Source organism: Teleopsis dalmanni, chromosome 1 (assembly GCF_002237135.1).
Source record: "Teleopsis dalmanni isolate 2A chromosome 1, ASM223713v2, whole genome shotgun sequence".
In the NCBI taxonomy this organism is placed as follows: Eukaryota; Metazoa; Arthropoda; class Insecta; order Diptera; family Diopsidae; genus Teleopsis; species Teleopsis dalmanni.
In genome coordinates, this window is record NC_051846.1 from 42997360 (window position 1) to 43017442 (window position 20083).

Below are 20083 nucleotides of genomic sequence, written 5' to 3' on the forward strand. Positions count from 1 at the left end.
GCAGCATAAATAGTGTTGAAATGAAAAATTCATATTAAAAATTGATGAGCCAAAGTGTAAAGTAAAATGATCACAGATGGATTGACACACGATCTACAATTTTGATACTCGTTCTCATAATTCCGTGCATGTATGGCTTGGTGTGCTTTCATTGCCTTGGTGTTCGTAATTAAGTCCTACACAAATGTTTATAATTGTATTGAATATATTACTGTGAAACTATACGAAAGTCTTTGTAAATTAATATTTTTTTATAATTTTCTTTTTTAATCAAAAGTTTTTCAAGTAGAGCTCTTAGTTCTTAAAAGTATTGTGCGTTATTCGCAATCCAGCAGTTGTCGCGATCGGAAGCAAAATTCTCAGGAATCGGTTCCTGAAGTAGAAAAGTATGGATTATATTCATTTTAAAAATATTTATCAAAAATAATTAAGTGATATATATAATATTTTGATTAAAAATAAAATAATGCTCGAGGATAAAAATTACTTTATAGTGAAAAAATTTTTTTTCATTAATATAGTACACAATTTATGAAATTACAATAACAATTAAGTAATAAACTTTTTTATAATAAACAGAAATAAAAATTAAAATATATTTCTACATACAATTTAAGTTTAATATATAAAACATTCCTGTGGTAACACATGTAAAAAATAAAATTACATATCCTTATATTCAAAAATATCAAAAATATTGTGGAAAATAAGTGAAATTATATTGGAAAAAACTAATGTACAAAAAATTGTATAAACCATATTCTACTAATTACAAATAATATTTATATTAAAAAATTCATATGAATATATATATTCATATATAGTGTTTTATAAGTATTTTAGCAATGATCTGTTCACCTTGCTAATTAATAAAACTCTAAAAATTTTCAATGCTAATAAACTTTTATTCAACTTTTTACAGAGAGAAAAATCGAAACGTTCTCCTCAATCAAAACAAAAAACTTAAAAATATTTGAAATTGAATTTTACTTTTTAAATTCAATAAATGCACAGCCAACTGGGTCGCCACAGTACCCCCTCCTAGCGATGGAGTACTAGCAACAACGCGACACCACAACTAAGTCGACAACACCACTCTTAATCACGAAATTCCGCTAATGACGATCGACTTTGCACCGACTCACTACGACGTAAATCCAAACGACTCAGACGCTGTTCGATTTGCTCAAGCCTTCGTAAAATCACAGCATTCTCAGAATAGGCTGGACAATCAGAGGCTGACGCTACAGCTATCTGTTGAAAATCACCCGCCTCGCAAATACGGTCTGCTAATTTCGCCAGTTCTGCTAGTGCCACGTTCGATGCCTGCAGAATAGCGCGCACTTGTGGTGGCAAACGCTTCAGCCAAAGAGACTTAAGGAACTCATCGCTCACCTTGTCTTTAGCTAACGCTGTCAACTTCGTTAGCAACTGTGTTGGGCGTCTATCACCAAGTTCAACTTCTGACAACAACCGTTGAATCTTCCGCTGCTCGCTCTCACTGTACCGCTCTATGATGCAAGCCTTTAAATTAGCGTATCTTCCAGTTTCAGGAGGATGAAGCACTGCATCACTTACATCGGCGATAACACTTGACTCAATCGCTGCTACTACCGTGTTGAACTGTGTGATGTCACTCGTAATGGCAGCTACTGCAAATTGCGCCTCGATCTGAGCAAACCAAATCTCCGGTCGCTCGTGCCAAAACGGTGGCACCTTCACTGCTACACGGTTTACGACACTTCCACTATCAGAAGCCATTACTACACCTTCGTCTGCAACTGACATCACAGCTCGATAATTAGATATTTAGCTCAGAAGTTAATATTTCTAAATTTAAACTTTTTCGAGATCACGTCGGGGTCACCAATTTAGCAATGATCTGTTCACCTTGCTAATTAATAAAACTCTAAAAATTTTCAATGTTAATAAACTTTTATTCAACTTTTTACAGAGAGAAAAATCGAAACGTTCTCATCAATCAAAACAAAAACTTAAAAATATTTGAAATTGAATTTTACTTTTTAAATTCAATAAATGCACAGCCAACTGGGTCGCCACAAGTTTAACTTAGAGAGTGCAAAAAAGGATACTTAATTTAAATAATTATAGAAAAGTTAAAATATTATTTGAACTAATATTAATTAAAATTAATTAGAATTACATCAAAGTATAGATAAAAATAAATTAAAATAAAATTGAAAACTTAATAAATATATATTAAATATACAATAATATATAAAATATATAAATAAAAATAAATTTTAAATTTATTTAAAATAAAATAAACTTACATTAATCAAATTTTGACGTAATATTAAATAAAATAAAATATATAAATTATAAAAATAGTATTATTATTAATTATTAATAATAAAAATTATATTTATTTAATAACACTAGTTATTAAATTAAATTAAATTTTTTTGTAAATAAATATCAAATTATTTTAATTGAATAATTAAAAAAATAATCAAATTGTTAAATTGCTAATATTAATTAGTGAATTTAAATTAATATTAAATTAATTTTAATTTAAATTTTAAATTTATTAATTAATTTAAATAATAATAACAATTTAAATTTATTAATTAATTTAAATTATTATTAAATTAAATAAATATTAAACTAATTTAAATTTAAATTTTAAATTTATTAGTTAATTTAAATTAATGTTATTTTAATTTAAATAAATTATATTCAATTAAATTAAATTAAACTTAAATTAAACTAAAATTAACAAAAATTAAATTAAATTAAACAAATCTTTTATTAAATTTAATCAAATTAAATTAAACAAATCTTTTATTAAATTTAATCAAATTAAATTAAACAATTCTTTCATTAAATTTAATCAAATTTAATTAAAGAAATCTTTTTTTAAATTTAATCAAATTAAATTAAATTTTTTATAATTAAATCAAAATTTCTTATTTAATTTAGTCTGCTGGTGTTAGTGTAATTAGCGAAATTAGTGATCGCACAAAAAGTATTTCCAAAATTGGTTTTGTATTTATTTATAAAAAATGTTGCCCATACGTTGGGCATTCGTTCTTGGATTTGCTGTCCTTATCACCAATGTTAATGGAGCAGCTTTGGTAAGTAATATATTTTATATACGAACATATAAAAGAAGACCTCTAAAACATTATCTAGCATAAAATTAAAGAAATCCGATATACTTTATCTCAAAGTTGTGCAATCCTTTTAAAACATTTAGAACATTAAAAACGTTTTGAATTCTTATTCAATAAAATTTAATAAAATATTAATTTTTAACATTTTTCTGGAACTTAGGATCTAAACTTATTCGTTCACATTTATACATTTAATTTTTTATTTTAAAATGTTTATAAGAACATTATACTAAAGTACCTAATTTGTAAAAATATTCTTCCTTTAATGCTTCCGCAATATTTTTTTTTTGTTTTTAATTTAACACCATGTGTTTATTGAATCGCTATAAGTTTTAGAATCTTAAAAACTAATAACATTAAATTACAAATTATTTTATAATGAAATGTATAATGATTTGAAAATTATTTTAAGAGACCTCTGAATAAGTAGTCAGGTCTTATTTACCAGATATGACGGCGTATAAGTTGAATTAATCAGAGTGATCTTTAGAAAAGCAGGATGGCGGGTCTATTATTTCATTTTAGTCTATAGAAAGTTGTCATATTAGCAAGAAGTCTGCCAGCGGATTTAAATGGTTTTCAAGATTTGAAATACGTTTCTGCCTTATTCACTCAAACTCGACTTTGACCATCGGAACTCCTAAATTGAAATGTATGTTTTCATTTCTGACATCCCAGGGTGCACCTGTTATAATTCTAAGGATCTTTGCTTGAACTCTTTGCAGGATTTCTACATTTGATGAACAGACATTGTCATATAGCTGTAAGCCATACATCCAGATTGGCTTAATAACTTGGTTGTATAACAAGACTTTGTACTTTAATTGAAATATTGCTGCTATTTTTGTAAATTCTTCTTTTATTTCTGTTATTTCACGTTTTTGATGCTGTTAAAAAGCACATTTATTTTTAATTGTTTTACATATATGAGCTAAGTACTTCCTCTCTGAATTTAATTTAAAGAGTTTTACAAATAATAATATTATTAGTTTCAATAAAAATATAAATTTGACTTCTTTAGTTCTGTTTAGAAAATTTTTTTTTGGCCGCTGTATGAGAAGGTCTAAATCAAATCATTATCATTATTAGGTATATTATTAAAATTAAATAAAATCTTAAAAATTTGAATAAAATGATAAGATTTATATTCGTAAGCATCAATATATTAAAGAATATGAAACTTAATATTTCGAATTATTCTTCTTCTTTTGAGTAATATAATATTTTATAGAAATGGATACAAAATAAAACAATTATAATATCATAGTGATTTGTAGTGTTGATCCTTGATATACTTTATATTATACGAGATACAAACTTATAAAAATTAAGAAAATATTTTTTTTCTTATAGTAAATATATAGTTAGCAAAAATTAAAGATCCTTTAAGCTATTTATATAATTAGACCATTGGTTTTAGTACTTGTATTTTACAAGAAAATTATTCTATGAACCGAAAGTTAAACAATTTTTTAACAACTTTTACGTTATAATTATCAATTTTAATATAAAAAAATCATTATAATTAAGAACTTAATTGAAAATATAATATAACGGCTTATTAATTACCATATAGAAAAATATTTAAATTTTATTTAAAATAACTATTACTCTATTACAAAATTATAGGAAAACGTGATGCTCATAGATAAAGTGAAATAATTATTTATGTCAAGATGTTTGTAATGCATTAAAATATTCCAATATAATATATCTAATCTTGTACAACTTAGAGAGATGAATTGATAAAATACTGATATATTGCTTATATATCTTAATGCAAACAGTTTTTACAATTTTAATATTAGATATCAGATAGCAATCCTTAAAAATATACAAGGGACTTATGAAGTACTTAAAGATACTTATTAAGCAATATAGTAGCCTCCCCACAATTTTATGTATTCTTGAGCGGATATGAGATGTATTTATTAGTTTTTAAGATAAATATTAGATAGTAGTCACAGAATATTTGGGGATTTTTCAAAATGGTCCCTTAAATCGTATATTACATGCCATTACAGACATGAGTTGTTTTTGGCCGCCTCGAATAGCCTTAGCCAACCAGCCCGTTTAGTTACTTGCTGTCGCCAGTTAATAGTATTTAGCGCCTTCAAATCGTTTGTCACTAATAATGAACAGCCATGTTATCTTATGTATGTTGAGATGCTGAAATCTGTGTACTACTAACCACTATGTTTTTAGCCGCTGCAAATTCACTCAGCCGTCTTCCATTAACAGAAGTTTTTATATGAATGCTAAATTTTCCAACAGTAGCACCAAAGATAGTTTCTTTACCCACCTTTGCGTTGAAGTCACCTACAACGATTTTGATGTCATGTTGGGGACAGCGATCATATGCTTGTTCAAGCTGTTCATAAAAAGTTTAGTTGGTGTCGTCTTCTTTATCATCCGTCAGGGCAACTTATTGTATACTTCTGATACCAGTTCTTTTAGAAAAACTTTTTTTTCTTAATATTTTAAATAAGTTTTTTTTGTAACCATCAATACAATACAGATACTTTTTCAAAGTATCTAATGGTTAAGCCAATGGTTCTCGTATTTAAAACTTGAGTATCTGTCACTGTTTATTTTTAATAGTTATACTATATGTTGTTATACAATTTCAGGCGGCTTATCAAGATTGCAATATAGTTTTTCCAATACTCTATTACGACTTGGTGCTTATAAGTTATTTAATAAATAAAACATTTATGAAAATGAAATTTCTGATCCGTGGGCCATATGAATTCCTGAAGTATTTCGATTTAGTGGTTCGAAACTTTGAATTATAGATTCGTTTTAAAAACTTTTAATTTGAATAAATATGAAGCAACTTAGATAAATTACATATGCAAACTTATTTGTTATATATTCTTATATCTTTGCATTTGTTATATATTTTAGAATTTTACATCGAAATATTTCAGTTCCTCCAATCAGCTCACAGGTTCGGTTTGATTAAATTTCTCTAAAAAGCCAATGAGTCCAGTTATGACCGATTCGGCTTTTAAACGGTTCACAGCCTTATTTAAGTTACAATAAAAACACAACAACTTTCGTTACATGTCTGCTAAACTTTAAACTAGTATTACTAAATTTTTTGTTCTAATACAAATTAAAGTTGAAGTCTATTAGACTGTTGAATATATATATTTAAATATATGTAAAAAATATAATTTTTATAGATCTGTTTACGATTTTTAAGATGTGTGAGACTAGATGCTATGAAAATATCTCTACTTATGCCTACAAAATTCTTATTAACTTAATTTTTTTTACTTTAATTCTTATTGAATAGCAGAGAACTTAAAATCATAATCATCTTTAATTATAAGGATTCAGAAATGAAAAGTTACACATAATGCTAAAAAAATAATTTTATACAAAAATCCATACTGTAAAGTTACGCATCTGTGTTTTAAAGCAATATTCCATACACATAAATAATATAATAAACAAAAAAAAAATCAAAAATCAAATAATTCCTTTTAGTGATTCTACGCTAATAGTGACTCTATTGTGACTATATTCAGTTTTGTAATTTCAAATATTTTTAATTTCCAAATGCAGACTCATAAATTCACGGAGCAAATTGGTTGATTGTTTGATTGAAGTGTCAGGCCATTAGATAACTTCCATGTACCTCAATTAGCGATTTTTCACCGTTTTGCCACCATATCCTCCGAAAGAATTCCTAACATAGAAGAGTAGAGACTAAATCTATCCAGTCGAATTTAGATAATTTAGTAGGTCTTTCGTCTTCACCGACGAAAAGTCTGATAAACTGTCAAAGAAGTATTTTCCTAAAAACCTATTTCTTCTAGACGCCAAAGCCGGGCATTCACAGAGAAAAGGTATTAGAGTTTCTTTTTTCTGCGAGTTTCCACAACTTTTGCAGTGAGAATTATGAGGTATACGCAGTTTCTCTGCGTGGGTTCCTATACAACAATGACCATATAGAACTGCAGTAAACTTGCAGTGTTCACGCGGTTTCTTTTAATGAGTTCCAAGGATCTAATTTTATTATAGGTAGGCCATGTTAATCTGGAAGTTGCACATGACTTAAGTGCTTTCCATCTGTTATTGGTAAGTTGAAGAAAGTAGTAGTAGGTAGTTATTTTAATGGTCTCTAAGGTAACATAAACCAGTACCGTGAATAATTAATTCTATCCAAAATTTATTAATAAATAAAATAGCATATATTTTCCACTTTTAGTTATTTTATGTAGTTAATAGATGTAACACCAAACATTTTTATTCCATTTATTCGCAAAACTGATGTCTATTCAAGTCATATATATAATAATAATAATAGTAATAGTAAAAATAATAATAATATAATAATAATTAAATGTCATATAAATAATAATACATCAAAACCTTTATTTAAAAGTTCACATAACATAGAAAATCAAACTAAAATCACAAAAATACATATATATACTCATATTAGATGTGCAATTACAAATTTAATCCAGTGTGAAGATCAACTGTCCATATGTACGGTCTCTTTGCTCTTACTGATAACAAAATGATGTCATATTTCAAAATATATTTATGTAGAGGCAAGGTCAGTTTCAAAATTCATCTTCAATTCAAGGCAAGATAAGACTGACACAATTTTGAAACAACATTTAAATAGTTTCTTTATTATATTTTTTATAATTCACTTTGAATTCTATTTAATTTTATTTTCAAATTTCAAATTTTATTTTTATGAGCTTATACAAAGTAAAGCCCACTGATAATCAAAATGGTAAATAGACTTTGAAAATTTTTTTAAATAATGTATATATGTACATATATATTAATAACAATATTATTAGAAGCGAAGAAGAAATCTATTAAACTTAAGGATAGACCATAATTTGGGGTTCGGTATTCCGAAAGGCTTTGTATGTTGAAAAGCAGGCAACTGACTAAGATATTTTCAATGTCCTTATTAGTTTTTTATGTTTCCACAGCTCAGAATTTCTGGATATTGTTTTATTTGTCATTGACTTACACTATTAAGTCGTGGTTGGCGAAATTTAACGATCCGCATCTTAATACAATATTATTAGAGGCAATAATCTTGTATTTTCAAATTAATTTTTACAGACTAAAGAGCCCTCATGACGCTTGACCTCCTGACAGTATATAATTGTATGTTACCATCATATTTCACTAAAGACCTTCCTTCAGACACATTTTCGTAACTTATAAGGGTTATTCACTCTGTCTTACAAAATTATTGCAAGGTGCGCGAAATGCAGGTATGCTATACTGTATTTGCAAGAGTGCGAGAACACCTCTCTTGCAGAATTGCAACATCATTGCATCTTGCAGTGTGTTTCCAAAACAGAGTGAATACCTCTATAATAATTCTAATAAACAATTTTTATTTAGAGGATGCGAAAAATAGTATATCAATGAAATTATGTTTTAATATTTTCAAAAATTTGGAAAAATAATTATTATTAACATTAATTATTGCTTTTTATATTTTTTTAAGCCATTTATTCCATTTACTTTCTCTATGTAGGTTATAACTTATATCATAATTTTAATTAATGCTCATAACTAATTATTAATATTTCAATTGATATTTCAATGCTAGTGCTTCAAATATTGAAATTCTTCGAAGAGCTCAGTCAAAAATACTGAGAAGAGTTACTGGTGCCTCAAGATATATATAAAAGTATCCACCAAGTTCTTCAAATTCTCTTAGTTAAAGCTGAATTCGACAATATAAAAAAGAAATACAATAAAAGGCTAACAGAATATGTTAACTTCTTAGCAAGGAATCTCACACTTCTATCCATTACTTCCCAACTAAAAATAGCTGACCGTCCAACCATTAATTAATATTCAATAGCTTGAAGTCAAAATTGCACCTTTCTTTTTAGTAATCTGATAAAGTTGAACTGATTTCTTAATAAACCGCCTAACATCCACTTCAATGAAATTCAACCCATTAATTTAAGTGAGGTCCATGATATAAGGATAAAATAAAAAATTGTAATAATGTGTAATTAGTGATAACAAAAAACAGTATTCATTTTCGACTATACAGCACAAATAATGTTAAAATTATAACAATAAATAATTTTACATATAATATTTTCTTAAAAAGAATAATTTATCTCATTTTTTTATTTATTAGAATTCACCCTCTGAGAATAGTGGGGAAACATTTTCAAAAGTAGATCTTATTGACCAACTAAATAGTCAAAGGACAAAAAGAGGCGGAAGAGGCTAGTAAGTTATAATTACATTTTTACCATATTATATCTGATTTGTAGCATATTATATCTTTTACCCTTTTTAAAATATCTTTCAGTATGAGAGGACAAACTCAATCACAGTACTTAAATTTTGGTAAACCTGAAGAAGATGGCAAAGCTGAAGCAGAGGCAAATGAGGGCGGTTCTAGATCAACAGTTTGTAAGTTTTAGACTTACATTCTTTTTCAGACATATTTATTACACAATTTATTCTTTCTCTTTATAAAATATTTCTTATTAAAAAAATCGTTAAATCTATTTGCAGCTGGAAGTCATGGAATGGGACAAGCGCAAAGTCAGTTTTCAATGGGCGATTGTAGCGAATGCGGAGGCACCCCCGTATATGGTAAACCATATAACTTCATTTTATAAATTTATGAAAGCGATAAACTTCTTTGAAAAAAAATATAGAATATCCTACCGGACCAGATACAATATCAGCAATTGGTCCACAACCAGGCGTACCAGGAAGACCAAGTCCTATCATTGGCATACCAGGAGTAGGTGGACTGCCAGGACAGCTACCAACAATTGGCGTAAGTCAACCACAAATTACATATGGACAAGGTCCTGGAGGTGCACCTGGACAAGGCCCTACAAGCCCAATTGGAGGCGTTACACAACCACAAATATTATATGGTCAAGCGCCTGGTGCCGCACCTGGTGCAGCACCTGGTCAAGCACCTGTAGGTCCAAGTGGAGGGATTAGTCAACCACAAATATCATACGGACGAGTTCCTGGACTTGCCCCAGGACAGGCTCCCTTGGGTCCAACTGGAGGTGTTAGTCAACCACAAGGTCCAACTGGAGCACTTAGACAGCCACAAATAACAACTGGTCAACCCTCAGATGCTGGGTTCTTAACACAGTTACCATCAGGATCTTTACCTGGGCAAATTGGTCAACAAATCGCTTTGCCAGGTCAGCCAGGCATTTATGGACAACCAGGTCAACAGGGTGTCACACAACCTGGAGTAGGTGCACCTGGTCAAATTAGTGACGTGTATGGGCGACCTGGTCAACAAGGTGTATTACCAGGACAACCTGGAGTAGGTGCACCTGGTCAAATTGGTGGCGGGTACGGACGACCTGGTCAACAAGGTGTATTACCTGGACAACCTGGAGTAGGTGCACCTGGTCAAATTGGTGGCGTGTATGGGCAACCAGGTCAACAAGGAGTATTACCAGGACAACCTGGAGTAGGTGCACCTGGTCAACAAGGTGTATTACCTGGACAACCTGGAGTAGGTGCACCTGGTCAAATTGGAGGTGTGTACGGACGACCTGGTCAACAAGGTGTATTACCTGGACAACCTGGAGTAGGTGCACCTGGTCAAATTGGTGGCGTGTATGGGCAACCAGGTCAACAAGGAGTATTACCAGGACAACCTGGAGTAGGTGCACCTGGTCAACAAGGTGTATTACCTGGACAACCTGGAGTAGGTGCACCTGGTCAAATTGGAGGTGTGTACGGACGACCTGGTCAACAAGGTGTATTACCTGGACAACCTGGAGTAGGTGCACCTGGTCAAATTGGTGGCGTGTATGGGCAACCAGGTCAACAAGGTGTATTACCAGGACAACCTGGAGTAGGAGCACCTGGTCAACAAGGTGTATTACCAGGACAACCTGGAGTAGGTGCACCTGGTCAAATTGGAGGTGTGTACGGGCAACCTGGTCAACAAGGTGTATTACCAGGACAACCTGGAGTAGGTGCACCTGGTCAAATTGGTGGCGTGTACGGTCAACCTGGTCAACAAGGTGTATTACCAGGACAACCTGGTGTAGGTGCACCAGGTCAAATTGGAGGCGTATATGGTCAACCTGGAGTATTACCAGGACAACCTGGAGTAGGTATACCTGGTCAAATTAGTGGTGTGTACGGTCCTGGTCAACAAGGTGTATTACCAGGACAACCTGGTGTAGGTGCACCTGGTCAAATTGGAGGTGTGTACGGTCAACCTGGTCAACAAGGTGTATTACCTGGACAACCTGGTGCAGGAGCACCTGGTCAAATTAGTGATATTTACGGTCGACCTGTTCAACAAGGTGTATTACCTGGACAACCTGGAGTAGGAGCACCTGGTCAAATTGGTGGCGTATACGGTCAACCTGGTCAACAAGGTGTTTTACCAGCCCAACCTGGAGTAGGTGCACCAAGTCAGATTGGTGGCGTGTACGGTCCTGGTCAACAAGGAGTATTACCAGGACAACCTGGAGTAGGTGCACCTGGTCAAATTAGTGATGTTTACGGTCGACCTGGTCAACAAGGTGTATTACCAGGACAACCTGGAGTAGGAGCACCTGGTCAAATTGGTGGCGTGTACGGTCAACCTGGTCAACAAGGTGTTTTACCAGGTCAACCTGGAGTAGGTGCACCTGGTCAAATTGGTGGCTTGTACGGGCAACCAGGTCAACAAGGAGTATTGCGAGGTCAACCTGGAGTAAGTGCACCTGGTCAAATTAGTGATATTTACGGTCGACCTGGTCAACAAGGTGTATTACCTGGACAACCTGGAGTTGGAGCACCTGGTCAAATTGGTGGCGTATACGGTCAACCTGGTCAACAAGGTGTTTTACCAGGTCAACCTGGAATAGGTGCACCTGGTCAAATTGGTGGCGTGTACGGTCAACCTGGTCAACAAGGTGTATTGCCAGGACAACCTGGAGTAAGTGCACCTGGTCAAATTGGTGGTGTGTATGGGCAACCAGGTCAACAAGGTGTATTACCAGGACAACCTGGAGTAGGTGCACCGGGTCAAATTGGTGGCGTGTACGGTCAACCTGGTCAACAAGGAGTATTACCAGCACAACCTGGAGTAAGTGCACCTGGTCAAATTGGTGGTGTGTACGGTCAACCTGGTCAACAAGGTGTATTACCAGCACAACCTGGAGTAGGTGCACCTGGTCAAATTGGTGGCGTATACGGTCAACCTGGTCAACAAGGTGTTTTACCAGGTCAACCTGGAATAGGTGCACCTGGTCAAATTGGTGGCGTGTACGGTCAACCTGGTCAACAAGGAGTATTACAAGCACAACCTGGAGTAAGTGCACCTGGTCAAATTGGTGGTGTGTACGGTCAACCTGGTCAACAAGGTGTATTACCAGCACAACCTGGAGTAGGTGCACCTGGTCAAATTGGTGGCGTGTACGGTCAACCTGGTCAACAAGGTGTATTACCTGGACAACCTGGAGTAGGTGCACCTGGTCAAATTGGTGGCGTGTATGGGCAACCAGGTCAACAAGGAGTATTGCCAGGACAACCTGGAGTAAGTACACCTGGTCAAATTGGTGGCATTTACGGTCAACCTGTTCAACAAGGTGTATTACCAGGACAACCTGGAGTAGGTGCACCTGGTCAAATTGGTGGCGGGTACGGACAACCTGGTCAACAGGGTATATTACCGGGACAACCTGGTCAGCTAGGTGTCACACCTGGCCAACCGGGTGTAGGAGCAGGACAAATTGATCAACTTTATAACGTACCCGTTCAACCTGGTCAACAAGGATTACTACCAGGTCAATTAGGTGTTGGTACAGCACCAGGACAAATTGGTGGTGTTTTTGGACAACCTAGTCAACAAGGTCTTGCACCAGGACAACCAGGTGTTAGTGTTGGTCAAATTATACCTGGACAAATTGGCGGTATTTACGGACAGCCTGGTATAGGTGCAGATCAACTTGTACCTGGACAACAAGGCTTATTGCCGAGTCAGCCCGGAGTTGGAGGAGGTTTATTGCCACCAGGCCAACTTGTTGGCGGTTATGCACAACCTGGTGCTGTGGGACTTCCTTCTGGATTTACCGGTGTTACTGGTCCGATAGGTCAATTTGTAGGTGAGTATAAAACAGAAGGTAATTTATAGTTTCTAACTCATATGTAAAATACTTACGCATGTACTATTTGTGAAAGGTGTTCCAGGTTCATTAGTTACTGGGGATGGTACAAGTGGAGCGGATGATGCATTTTCACAAGCTGAGTCTTCAATAGCTGATGGACAGGCAGCTGCAAGTGCTCAAGGAAAGAAGAATGGAGGTACAGCAAAGACTCAAGTCTCTGGTACATATAGCTCTTCTGGTACATTTAGTGCAAGCGCAATGACTTCAGATAGTGATCGTTCAGCAAATGCACAAGTTAGTGGAAGTGTTGAGGGTGCAATGAGTCAATCGCAAGGCCAGGGAGGTGCAGCACAATCACAAGCTCAGGTGCAAGTCAATTCAAAGAATGGTGGAACTAAAGCATCATCGCAAAGTGGAGGAATAATTCATCAAAGTCAAAGCGAAGTAAGAGATCAAGTTTTCTAATACCAGTGAAGAGTAGATTTTAACTTATCTATACAGGTTCAAGCAAACGATAAGGGAGGATTAGCTGATGCTCAGTCTAGCGGGCCAGGCCAAACATCATCACAAGCACAAATAGGTTTCCGTCCTAGACAAGATGGCACCGAATTAATTTCATCAAACGGTGGTGGGCAAGCTTCTGCTCAATCTGGTAGTCACTCAGGGCAAAGCCAGTCTCAAATACATGGCACATCCAAGTAAATACATAAGATATTTTTACTGACAAATTCAATTTATTAAATTACGTATTAAGATATGGCGTATCTTACCATGGTGCTGCACAATCGGCTTCAGGTACAAAAGAACAAGTGGCAACTTATCGTGAGCAAAACCGAGAATTATTTCACTCCATTAGCCAGTTTGGAAATGGTGATGCGTACGATTTTAACATTTAATATAATGAAGAATGTAATAACAGACTTTCTTTTAGTGTAACGGATCGTGTAGATACTCTATACAGTGGCCCCGCATTAACTGCTGAACCGGGACTATTACCCGATTTACAATTAAAAGCGTCAAAAACCAGTAAAGAAAGTAATATTCTTTAGATCACTTAAAAATTATTTTTTGTTAACAACTTTTATTTAGCAGCAATTAATAAAGTAAACAATGAATCAGGTACTTTGGCGGAAGATGAAGATGACGAAGAACCATACGAAGATTATGACGACGAAGACGATTATTATGAAAACCCGATTAAGATGGACTCAAATTCCAATACTCCCAAATCTGATGGAAAAGATAATAAAAATGAAACCCCAACATTACCCAGCACTTTTACACAACAATCTCCAACGCAAGTACAAAAGGTAGCGATAGCAAACGCTAATGATAAATATACAGTGGTTCAAAACCAAAATGGACGTGAACAAAGATATCCAATTCGCACTACAACACCAAATGTTCCAAGCGGTTTTCGTGGAACTGTAAATGTTGAAAAAAAATTCCATACAAAAGCACTTGAATCGCACACAACAGAAAATAATGTTGATGGCAACTCTAAAGATCATGAACACAGTAAAATTCCGACACCAGACAGTTATGTGACAGTAACCAAATCAGTTACTGGCAGCATGGATAATACTAAAAACCCACCGCAAGAGAATAAAAATTTCCAATCAACATATTACACAAAATCATCAACCTGTGGTTATTTCACTTTCTCATGCAACATTGTATATGGCGCCAATGGTCGAAGCAAAATCTGTCGTCCCAAAGCGCCAACCAATGGAAAATGCTAATGCAAGCCAATAAATTTCCCTAAAATTATATTAAAATAATTTACTATTAAATTACATTAAAATACATATGTTTTATACGTTTAACAAATAATAGAATAATAATTTAAACAAATGCTATATGTATGCAACATATTTAATGAAACCATCAAATATCCACACCCACTGCCTTAACTTTTATTCAACTTATTTTGTCTGTTGTACTGACAATTTTTGTAAAAATAAATTTTAATACATTCAAATAAAATCAAAACATTGTCATATATTTAATTAAAATTTTTAAATTTTTAAAAAAGCTATAATATTATTTACTTCTTTCCATGAAATGGAATCGAAGACGTATATAATATTAACTGGAGAGCAACAACCGACAGGACAACAGTAGCACTATTACCCTAAACAATCTTCTATTAATATATAATATATAATCATATAATCATATTTTTTAATAGTAAAATTCTTTAAATAATCAAATAATACATGTGTAGCCGCCGATATTCTCAATAATCACAGTAAGCTGGATTACAATTCAAATAAGAAAAGAAAATTATTTTCTGAGAAGAAGTTTCCAGTTTCCTGATTAAGGAAATAAACAGAACGTAATAAATAACTTTTAAATTTTTAGAAGGGTTTTCGAATAACAAAGAAAGAAATAAAGGACAAACACAAAAATTTATTTTAATTTTATTGAAGTTTGGCTGACCATACAACGCTGTTTCGAGTATTGCTAAGTACTCTTCATCAGTGGTCTTTCGAAATAATCGAATTTTGTTTAATTAGTTTATAGTCCGTATATAATTTGTTTTGACTGCAAGTGCCAGGCTTAGAACTCATGCCTGTCAAATTAAAAGCGATGACTAATCGTGTTTATCCACAAGAAGCCAAGGCTGCACAAACTTTCAATGCTCAAGTTCCAGGTTTTATTGTCACTAAATTTTAATAAATTAGTGACACCAAACAAAGAAAGCAAAGCTTTACAGCAACACGAATACTTTATTCAAATATTAGACTTGTGAAAAGTAAAGAACAATATGTTAAAATATAATATTGTTCAACTTTTCCTAACCGCGAAAGCGGATTTGTAGAATAACATAGCATAGCTTCTTTGTAAAAGCACCAAAATGGTCGCTTTACATATAGTAAGTAAAACAATATGCATTACAAAATGTCTCTACAAAAAGAGTAGCTTTGAAAAAAATAAAGAATAGGCAAACCCAAAAGTTAACTTTCAATTCGCTGAACTTGTGTTTCAAAAATAAAGCTGAAGTTTATAAGCTCGTTCTATTTAAAAGCACGGCAAGTGCGTTGGTTAGTGTCACTAATTAAATAAAAATAAGTGACAATAAAACCTGGAACTTGAGCATTGAAAGTTTGTGCAGCCTTGGCTTCTTGTGGATAAACACGATTAGTCATCGCTTCTAATTTGACAGGCACGAGTTCTAAGCCTGGCACTTGCAGTCCAAACAAATTATATACGGACTATAAACTAATTAAATAAAATTCGATTATTCCCAAAGACCACTGATGAAGAGTACTTGGCAATACTCGAAACAGCGTTGTATGGTCAGCCAAAATAAAATTAAAAAATAAATTTTTGTGTTTGTCCTTTATTTCTTTCTTTGTTATTCGAAAACCCTTCTAAAAATTTAAAAGTTATTTATTACGTTCTGTTTATTTCCTTAATCAGGAAACTGGAAACTTCTTCTCAGAAAATAATTTTCTTTTCTTATTTGAATTGTAATCCAGCTTACTGTGATTATTGAGAATATCGGCGGCTACACATGTATTATTTGATTATTTAAAGAATTTTACTATTAAAAAATATGATTATATGATTATATATTATATATTAATAGAAGATTGTTTAGGGTAATAGTGCTACTGTTGTCCTGTCGGTTGTTGCTCTCCAGTTAATATTATATACGTCTTCGATTCCATTTCATGGAAAGAAGTAAATAATATTATAGCTTTTTTAAAAATTTAAAAATTTTAATTAAATATATGACAATGTTTTGATTTTATTTGAATGTATTAAAATTTATTTTTACAAAAATTGTCAGTACAACAGACAAAATAAGTTGAATAAAAGTTAAGGCAGTGGGTGTGGATATTTGATGGTTTCATTAAATATGTTGCATACATATAGCATTTGTTTAAATTATTATTCTATTATTTGTTAAACGTATAAAACATATGTATTTTAATGTAATTTAATAGTAAATTATTTTAATATAATTTTAGGGAAATAGATTGGCATTAGCATTTTCCATTGGTTGGCGCTTTGGGACGACAGATTTTGCTTCGACCATTGGCGCCATATACAATGTTGCATGAGAAAGTGAAATAACCACAGGTTGATGATTTCGTGTAATATGTTGATTGGAAATTTTTATTCTCTTGCGGTGGGTTTTTAGTATTATCCATGCTGCCAGTAACTGATTTGGTTACTGTCACATAACTGTCTGGTGTCGGAATTTTACTGTGTTCATGATCTTTAGAGTTGCCATCAACATTATTTTCTGTTGTGTGCGATTCAAGTGCTTTTGTATGGAATTTTTTTTCAACATTTACAGTTCCACGAAAACCGCTTGGAACATTTGGTGTTGTAGTGCGAATTGGATATCTTTGTTCACGTCCATTTTGGTTTTGAACCACTGTATATTTATCATTAGCGTTTGCTATCGCTACCTTTTGTACTTGCGTTGGAGATTGTTGTGTAAAAGTGCTGGGTAATGTTGGGGTTTCATTTTTATTATCTTTTCCATCAGATTTGGGAGTATTGGAATTTGAGTCCATCTTAATCGGGTTTTCATAATAATCGTCTTCGTCGTCATAATCTTCGTATGGTTCTTCGTCATCTTCATCTTCCGCCAAAGTACCTGATTCATTGTTTACTTTATTAATTGCTGCTAAATAAAAGTTGTTAACAAAAAATAATTTTTAAGTGATCTAAAGAATATTACTTTCTTTACTGGTTTTTGACGCTTTTAATTGTAAATCGGGTAATAGTCCCGGTTCAGCAGTTAATGCGGGGCCACTGTATAGAGTATCTACACGATCCGTTACACTAAAAGAAAGTCTGTTATTACATTCTTCATTATATTAAATGTTAAAATCGTACGCATCACCATTTCCAAACTGGCTAATGGAGTGAAATAATTCTCGGTTTTGCTCACGATAAGTTGCCACTTGTTCTTTTGTACCTGAAGCCGATTGTGCAGCACCATGGTAAGATACGCCATATCTTAATACGTAATTTAATAAATTGAATTTGTCAGTAAAAATATCTTATGTATTTACTTGGATGTGCCATGTATTTGAGACTGGCTTTGCCCTGAGTGACTACCAGATTGAGCAGAAGCTTGCCCACCACCGTTTGATGAAATTAATTCGGTGCCATCTTGTCTAGGACGGAAACCTATTTGTGCTTGTGATGATGTTTGGCCTGGCCCGCTAGACTGAGCATCAGCTAATCCTCCCTTATCGTTTGCTTGAACCTGTATAGATAAGTTAAAATCTACTCTTCACTGGTATTAGAAAACTTGATCTCTTACTTCGCTTTGACTTTGATGAATTATTCCTCCACTTTGCGATGATGCTTTAGTTCCACCATTCTTTGAATTGACTTGCACCTGAGCTTGTGATTGTGCTGCACCTCCCTGGCCTTGCGATTGACTCATTGCACCCTCAACACTTCCACTAACTTGTGCATTTGCTGAACGATCACTATCTGAAGTCATTGCGCTTGCACTAAATGTACCAGAAGAGCTATATGTACCAGAGACTTGAGTCTTTGCTGTACCTCCATTCTTCTTTCCTTGAGCACTTGCAGCTGCCTGTCCATCAGCTATTGAAGACTCAGCTTGTGAAAATGCATCATCCGCTCCACTTGTACCATCCCCAGTAACTAATGAACCTGGAACACCTTTCACAAATAGTACATGCGTAAGTATTTTACATATGAGTTAGAAACTATAAATTACCTTCTGTTTTATACTCACCTACAAATTGACCTATCGGACCAGTAACACCGGTAAATCCAGAAGGAAGTCCCACAGCACCAGGTTGTGCATAACCGCCAACAAGTTGGCCTGGTGGCAATAAACCTCCTCCAACTCCGGGCTGACTCGGCAATAAGCCTTGTTGTCCAGGTACAAGTTGATCTGCACCTATACCAGGCTGTCCGTAAATACCGCCAATTTGTCCAGGTATAATTTGACCAACACTAACACCTGGTTGTCCTGGTGCAAGACCTTGTTGACTAGGTTGTCCAAAAACACCACCAATTTGTCCTGGTGCTGTACCAACACCTAATTGACCTGGTAGTAATCCTTGTTGACCAGGTTGAACGGGTACGTTATAAAGTTGATCAATTTGTCCTGCTCCTACACCCGGTTGGCCAGGTGCGACACCTAGCTGACCAGGTTGTCCCGGTAATATACCCTGTTGACCAGGTTGTCCGTACCCGCCACCAATTTGACCAGGTGCACCTACTCCAGGTTGTCCTGGTAATACACCTTGTTGAACAGGTTGACCGTAAATGCCACCAATTTGACCAGGTGTACTTACTCCAGGTTGTCCTGGCAATACTCCTTGTTGACCAGGTTGACCATACACACCACCAATTTGACCAGGTGCACCTACTCCAGGTTGTCCAGGTAATACACCTTGATGACCAGGTTGACCGTACACGCCACCAATTTGACCAGGTGCACCTACTCCAGGTTGTGCTGGTAATACACCTTGTTGACCAGGTTGACCGTACACACCACCAATTTGACCAGGTGCACTTACTCCAGGTTGTGCTTGTAATACTCCTTGTTGACCAGGTTGACCGTACACGCCACCAATTTGACCAGGTGCACCTATTCCAGGTTGACCTGGTAAAACACCTTGTTGACCAGGTTGACCGTATACGCCACCAATTTGACCAGGTGCACCTACTCCAGGTTGTGCTGGTAATACACCTTGTTGACCAGGTTGACCGTACACACCACCAATTTGACCAGGTGCACTTACTCCAGGTTGTGCTGGTAATACTCCTTGTTGACCAGGTTGACCGTACACGCCACCAATTTGACCCGGTGCACCTACTCCA

The 20083-nt window shown here is 34.2% G+C and overlaps 2 protein-coding genes across 3 annotated transcripts in view; one reads left to right on the forward strand and one right to left on the reverse strand.

Annotated features, from left to right (window-relative positions):
- The first annotated feature begins 331 nt into the window (after positions 1-331).
- LOC119668474 (collagen alpha-2(IV) chain-like) lies at positions 332-15149 on the forward strand. Of its 2 annotated transcripts, none has more exons than XM_038077985.1 (11): positions 332-386; positions 2944-3098; positions 9286-9380; positions 9463-9566; positions 9672-9752; positions 9818-13261; positions 13320-13690; positions 13748-13944; positions 14001-14123; positions 14178-14281; positions 14336-15149. In XM_038077985.1, exons 2-11 carry the CDS (start codon positions 3027-3029, stop codon positions 14986-14988), a joined length of 5244 nt encoding a protein of 1747 aa, XP_037933913.1. In that variant the 5' UTR covers positions 332-386; positions 2944-3026; the 3' UTR covers positions 14989-15149. The 2 variants fall into 2 exon arrangements, with proteins under 2 accessions (XP_037933913.1, XP_037933914.1); XM_038077986.1 differs by having other exon boundaries at positions 14339-15149.
- A 1872-nt stretch (positions 15150-17021) lies between these two features.
- The window catches only part of LOC119680290 (spidroin-2-like), an 8461-nt gene continuing 5399 nt past the window's right edge, over positions 17022-20083 (reverse strand). The window contains exons 2-7 of the mRNA XM_038093046.1: positions 18969-20075; positions 18540-18910; positions 18286-18482; positions 18107-18229; positions 17949-18052; positions 17022-17894 (exon numbers count right to left, since the gene is read on the reverse strand). Coding sequence (XP_037948974.1) covers positions 17242-17894; positions 17949-18052; positions 18107-18229; positions 18286-18482; positions 18540-18910; positions 18969-20075 — 2555 coding nt within the window. The 3' untranslated portion in view covers positions 17022-17241. The remainder of the gene's footprint in view (positions 17895-17948; positions 18053-18106; positions 18230-18285; positions 18483-18539; positions 18911-18968; positions 20076-20083) is intronic.